The 6105-nt window shown below is 40.0% G+C and overlaps 1 protein-coding gene across 1 annotated transcript; it reads right to left on the bottom strand.

Moving 5' to 3' along the window:
• Positions 1-353: 353 nt before the first annotated feature.
• Positions 354-4528, bottom strand: mpdu1b (mannose-P-dolichol utilization defect 1b). The gene is made up of 7 exons (XM_048236564.1): positions 4348-4528; positions 3295-3360; positions 3012-3144; positions 2108-2193; positions 1878-1996; positions 1619-1729; positions 354-1361 (listed from the first exon to the last, which is right to left on the bottom strand). The coding sequence occupies exons 1-7, from the start codon at positions 4460-4462 to the stop codon at positions 1224-1226; spliced, it is 768 nt and encodes a 255-aa protein (XP_048092521.1). The 5' UTR covers positions 4463-4528; the 3' UTR covers positions 354-1223.
• Positions 4529-6105: the final 1577 nt, after the last annotated feature.

Genomic DNA, 6105 nt, shown 5'->3' with positions numbered 1-6105 from the left:
CGGTTAGGTTGTATATGTTGAAAAGTAAATGTTTGTTAGGCCACTGTAAGTAACATTTGAGATTTAGAATTACAATTGCATGTGTCCAATCCATGGGTGCCAGAGGATCTCCGACAGCTGAATATATTCATGAAGAAAACTCTGCTAGCTCTTGTAGAGGATGTTCCACCACATGGTGGTCCATATCTCTGCCTCCATCTAGTGATGAAGGAATGAATCACACCACTAGTTTCATTCCCTTTTACATGCCAATGAGGCAACTACTATAGTCTCACTGCTTGATGTTGATGGTGTATGAGACCATCCTGTATCTGAATTTTCTTTTGTTTGGACACAAAAATGACACATGGTAGTTTTACTTCATTCTCACAGGGATTTACTGGCCAAAACCTCACTGGAAATGTATTACAGGACTGCGACAACAGTGAAGAGCCCAGGAACCCCTGCACATCTGACCCCCTTGAATTTATTGTGCAGTACCACAAACGTATAGTACAAAGATATTCAGATTGTGCAAATTTCTTTCTCAGGGTATAAAAAAAATGAGGGGAAGTTTCATACAGTACAATTCTTGACAGTACAGCGTGTGTATTTGAATCTCTCATTCTTATCTCAGTATAAGACATTGACAGCTATGTTGTCAACCATTTTGCACTTTCCAAAGTACATACACCATGGATTCAGACAGGTCCGAGGACCATGGCAACATTTGAACATTTACAGTATGCATACAGCACGGCTGCTTCAAGTGGCTTACACATGGACACGAATTGGAGAATAAGGTAGAGAGAGACAGGAAGAAGGACAAATGAAAATGACCATCCAACACACTTGTCCTCCCTGAATTAATCTCTGAGAGAACAGAGAATGTTCACAGCTGAGAATCACAGACAGATGGAATGCGGTGTGAGAGGGCCCGAGTATCTTGATTTGGTCGTTGATCAAGTGAAGAAAATAGACAGTGTGTTGTCTGTGTGAGTGCAAGTGTGTGACGGTGGTACAGTATTCGTTGTCAGCCACACTCTCAATTCAGAGTGCATGCAAAAAGATCCCCAAACAGAATTGTTTACCTCTATAATGACAGCGCTGAATTCACACCTTTCGGAGAGCCGGACAGACTGATCAATGAGACTGAGCTGATCAGACTGACCAGTGAGATCATAGGAAAGTCATAAAAGAAAAGGAAGATATAAATCTCTCAGGCACTGTCCCTCAAGCAGACTTTACTCGGCCTTCTTCTTCTTCTTCTTCTTCAGCGCCTCAGGGCCGCTGCTCCAGTAGTAGAGGACCTGGGCGGCGATGATGCCGTTACAGCTGGACGAGATGACGTAGGTCAGGGCCATCAGAGAGTCCCCAGTTTCCTGCACAGAGAGAGGGAGACTTTTAAAGCTTTGCTGCAGCCGAGGTCGGAGTTATCTTAAATCATAAAGCGTAAAAAGTCTGACTGATACAGGACATGACAAGTGTTCATTTAAAGATATCCAATGCGTTTTTTTTTTTTTTTGCTACTTTCTCCCCCTACAGTTGCAGAGTATTTGTAGTAGGTTTAAATTAGAATAGGTCTATAAGCAAGCATTTTAATGATGACCTGACTGGATGGTGAACGTGCATCTGGTACCTGTATAGAGGTGAATATCCTCGCCAGGGATCCAGCAAAGAGCAGGAAGACTGATATGGCAGATAGTTGCCCTGTGTGTCCATTGCGGTAGTTAGTTACAGCTTGGATTAGCTAAAAGAAAGTAGCAGAGCTCATGTTACTTCACTGACCGTATACAACAAATCACCATCTTCATTGCACAGCTTCATGTGCAATACAAAAGGTCAACTGTAACTTGAAGGCAACTTAAAGAATGTATGTATTAAGTCATCAAGCTCACCCTGCCAAAAATGATAGCTGGCATGTTCGAAGCCTGCATAGTGGTGACCACAGACAAGGGTGTCATTGGCGAGAGCAGGATTGCCACCAAGGCAAAGTAGACCACAAGAAAGATTATCCCTAAGAGAGAATCGTGTATTTATCAAATGACCAAAAATATACATATCTCTTCAAATGAATAACTAACTACCATGTTTTAAATAAGATGTTTTTCAGTCTTCGAGGACTTACCTTTGATGGTTTTTCCGCCATAGTGTTGAATGAGGAATCCAATGGTAACTGTCTGTAACATTAGGAATAACACTTCACCCCAGGCACTGTGTAGAAAAGATTTAAAGACAAACAAATTTGTTTTGAATAACTGACATCACTTTGCAGTGAGAGCAACTGCAGACAAGGTCGGCCGTCCCTCTATAGTCTGCTTTACAAAATGACTAGAGGATCAGTCTCCACCTCATCTTTTTATCCTCACTGCACACTTACAATCTTTCTGTTTGTTCTCAGCCTGACTGAGAAATGACACTTCAGATTTCCCAATTATGGCTAATCAATTGTGGAACCAAAACACAGTGTGTTACTAATCCGAACTGTATAAAAATACAGCAAATCTACAACACATTACCACTAGACATTTGTTTAAACAACAATAAGTGCAAAGGTTTACTTTACTATATTTATATCTGAAATAGGTTTCCTTCATCCAGAACATAATTTAGCATTTCACTTGCTGGACTCAATTCACAAGTCAAGTTGTCTAAAACAGTGGTTCTCAAACTTTTGACAATGAGTACTACCATCTCAGAAAAGCATTGGCTCCCCAAGTACCACCATTATCACCAGCATTAAATTGCATTGTTTGTTACTGGCAGGTACCTTGGAAACTTCACTGGCACTGCTAAAGTTACCACTAGCACTTGTGTTGGAATCATTGTCAGCAATTTCAGTTTCTGCTCTGCTGATATATTCACATTCACCGCACTTCTCTTACTTCCCGTTTGGGGCCATGATAGCAACATTTCTGATCCACCATGTTTGCTTCCTTCGCTTGCAATCACAGCTTAGCTTAACCTTTTGCTAATACTTCAAACTGTTAAACTAGACATAATAACCTGTATAGTCAACAGTAATACTGCACCTGAAGGGAAAGCTATTTGCAATGCTGTAGGCCATAGTTCCTGTGATCGCCAACAACTCAAGAAGAATGGAGTTGAAGCTAAGGCCCTCTGCACTTTTTGCTCCCATCAGCTTTAGGATCTGTGGAAGCTTTACTGAGGAAAGCCAAGAACAAATCAGGGTAAAGCTTAGGCCTTACATATGGCTTGATGTGCTGTATCTTAATGTAATGCATGTGTGTGTGTGTGTGTGAGAGAGAGAGAGAGAGAGAGAGAGAGAGAGAAAGTCATTTCTATGATCCTTACCCAGAACTGATCCCAGAATGATCCCGATCCCCAGACCTTTGCTTAAAACTATCTTCAGACATTCAACTGTTTTGAACAGAAAACAGAGGGTATTTGCTTAACAACTGCAAATATGAGTAATGTGTTTTCATTGGGGAAGACGCCATAAAACCTCAAGAAAACAAAAACAAAAGTATTTCATATTATTGTGTCTTTTTATAAAACATACTCTCAAATAATGTGTTCATGTTATTTAAAATTGCAGGCGGATCAACCAGGTGATGACATCATCCAGGCGTACTGTAATCTCTTGTCTTATGTACTTTAGACTAAGGCCAATAATGAGGCCAAAAGGTATAAAGTAGGACAACTCTTTTCTAATGCCCAACAATCCAGTAACATACATGTCAACTTCCTTATATTCATAATATTGGTGGACTGGATGTTGAATTAGAATAATCTGAGAATGACGCGGACAGTGTAAAAACTAATTAAGTTTCTGTTAAAATTCAAAAACACATATGCACTCCAATGTGAAAGTAGCATCTCTAGAGCCCTTGACAAAGAGAAACACGCTACCAAACACAACGTTATCATTTCGAAAAAGCTCATGAGCAAAGTACAGTGTAGAAATCAAACTATCCAATCAGAATGTGCCCCGGCAACTTTTCTACCTCATCTTGCAAAACAAAAACACATTGGAAATCTGACCTGTGCAATCTTGGTTTTAATAAACCAATAACGAGTACCTAAGAGCATAACGTACAAAGTTATATCAGACTTTTAACGTTTGCATTGCCAAATAAGACATGGCAGTAGTCAGACCAATGTAAAGTAAATGCTCGCGGCTACCTAGCAAAGAGAAAAATGGAATTAGATTCCTTGGCAGCTAACGTTATGTTATCATATTTCCAATAAACAATCTTACAGAGAAACCTAATTCTCGATTTAACCTTTACGCATGCTAATCACTCCATTCAGTAATGTTAACGTTAGCATAAATTAGTTTCGATCTGGATTGACTGGATTCCCCCTCACTGTCAGAGCGATATTTCCTTCCTCGGAGTTACTTACCATGCAAAAAATTGAAATCGAGGAAAAATTCGTCATAACATTTCTCTGGCATAAAGTACTGGAGAAGGACATCTTTAAAGGGGTCCATCACTGACGTTGACATTTTCTCTTCCATCTTCTGTGTTTACTAGTTGGCTGGTGGTCAGCTAGATCTGAGGCTAGTCAGCTTTCAAGGGCGGTGACGTCACGTCTCCTGTTTCACTCATTCGTGTGGAAACAAAAGCAGTATTTAAAGTTCCGCTAGTGTAGGCTATGGTGCAATGGATCCATCGGATGTAATCCGTGTCTCTATTATTGTTCTTAGATGAAATACACAACATTTTAAAATACACAAATTCATGATTGATAAGTAATTTAGTTTGGCCGCAATTCATAATTGCAAATCAGTCAGATTTCATGTGGCTAAGGACAGACCAAGGATAAACCTATGGAATTCCTAGGCCAGGCCAAGGATAAACCTATGGGTGGCATAAAGGCCTACACAAAGGTCTACAGTAGTGCTACACTGCTGACTGCTAAGCATATCTTGAATCTGATGGAAGCAACTATAAAAGCACAGTGATAAACACCCAAGTGAAGCAGGTCTGGCAGTTTAGAATGGAGTTGCAACAGCATATCATCTGCAGGCATAAACCAACTGTCCGTTGTAATAGTCATAGCAAGAAGCCCATAGGGCAAAAGCCTACATGTGGAGTTGTGGACCTAAATGCTCAGTGAGACTGACCACTAGGCCTACATGTCTGCCAGACTTTTCACAGGCAGACAAGTACCACAGGGGATTTGAGTTTGTGTAGCAATAATGGGCAATGAGTGGATCCAAATAGACATAACAGCAAATCTGAGCACTTCGGTGCCAAGGTGACGACAGTATTTTTCTAAGCAATACTTTAAAAAGGAGTCCACACACTTCTCGATTCTTTCCTTTCTTGTGTTATATTTGGTCATGCATGGCATGCAACGGATGCCAGTCAGCATAGCTGTGTCTCAAGAGCAGTGCTGCCAGCATGAAAGCTAGCAGGCTGAGCTTTTCGCTTGGTTTTCAGCACGCTCGACTCCTGATCCGAGGTCACAACACAGCGCAGGTTGGAGATAGAATAATGTTTCAACATTTTAAATTTCAGATTCAAATTTGAAGTTTCATTCAAATACACCAAAAAACATGCATGCTTTTCTAAGCAAGATGGTTGTTGGCCTGGATAAGCCTGTTATCATCTCTAATCTCAACCACATATGATTTTAGCAACTGCCTTCAGGCTGTATTGGCCAACCATAAATACAAGTGTGTATCTATGGCTGGCCAATACAAAAATAGCTGCACTACTTTTAGTGTTAAAACTGCATGAAATGCATTATTATGGACATGAAAAAATTCTGCATTGCACCACATTGTGCTTAGCCTGGCCACGCCCATCTAAATAAATTCTTGAATTTCCCCTTGAGGATCAGTAAAGTATCTATCTATCTATCTATCTAAATCTCATTTTGGTTTTTAACCAGGCTACATAGTGCTGCACTTTACTGCAGAAATGCAATAGTTTGGACATGAACATATTATTATACTGCATTGTAATTCATTAAAAAAATAGTTTTTTGTCCCATCACTGCGGTGCTTGGGAATAAAACTTGAAAGTTGAATTATTTAAATACATTTCTGAATTATAAAGAGGACAATTGGAACAATGACGCAAGTGAAAGATAATTTAGTGTGGTCAGTTCAGGCCACATATGGTTCAGACCAGACACATATGTTTTTTCCTT

This window comes from Alosa alosa, chromosome 24 (genome assembly GCF_017589495.1).
Source record: "Alosa alosa isolate M-15738 ecotype Scorff River chromosome 24, AALO_Geno_1.1, whole genome shotgun sequence".
In the NCBI taxonomy this organism is placed as follows: Eukaryota; Metazoa; Chordata; class Actinopteri; order Clupeiformes; family Clupeidae; genus Alosa; species Alosa alosa.
The sequence above is the reverse complement of the archived record's forward strand: the minus strand, read 5'-3'. Positions and strand labels throughout refer to the sequence as shown.

Coding starts and splice junctions, on each gene's coding strand:
- mpdu1b (XM_048236564.1), bottom strand. CDS start 4,462: ATGGAAGAGAAAATGTCAACGTCAGTGATGGACCCCTTTAAAGATGTC. Junction 1,730..1,877: donor CAGCTATCATTTTTGGCAGG/GTGAGCTTGATG, acceptor ACTTTCTTTTAG/CTAATCCAAGCTGTAACTAA. Junction 1,362..1,618: donor GGATATTCACCTCTATACAG/GTACCAGATGCA, acceptor CTCTCTGTGCAG/GAAACTGGGGACTCTCTGAT.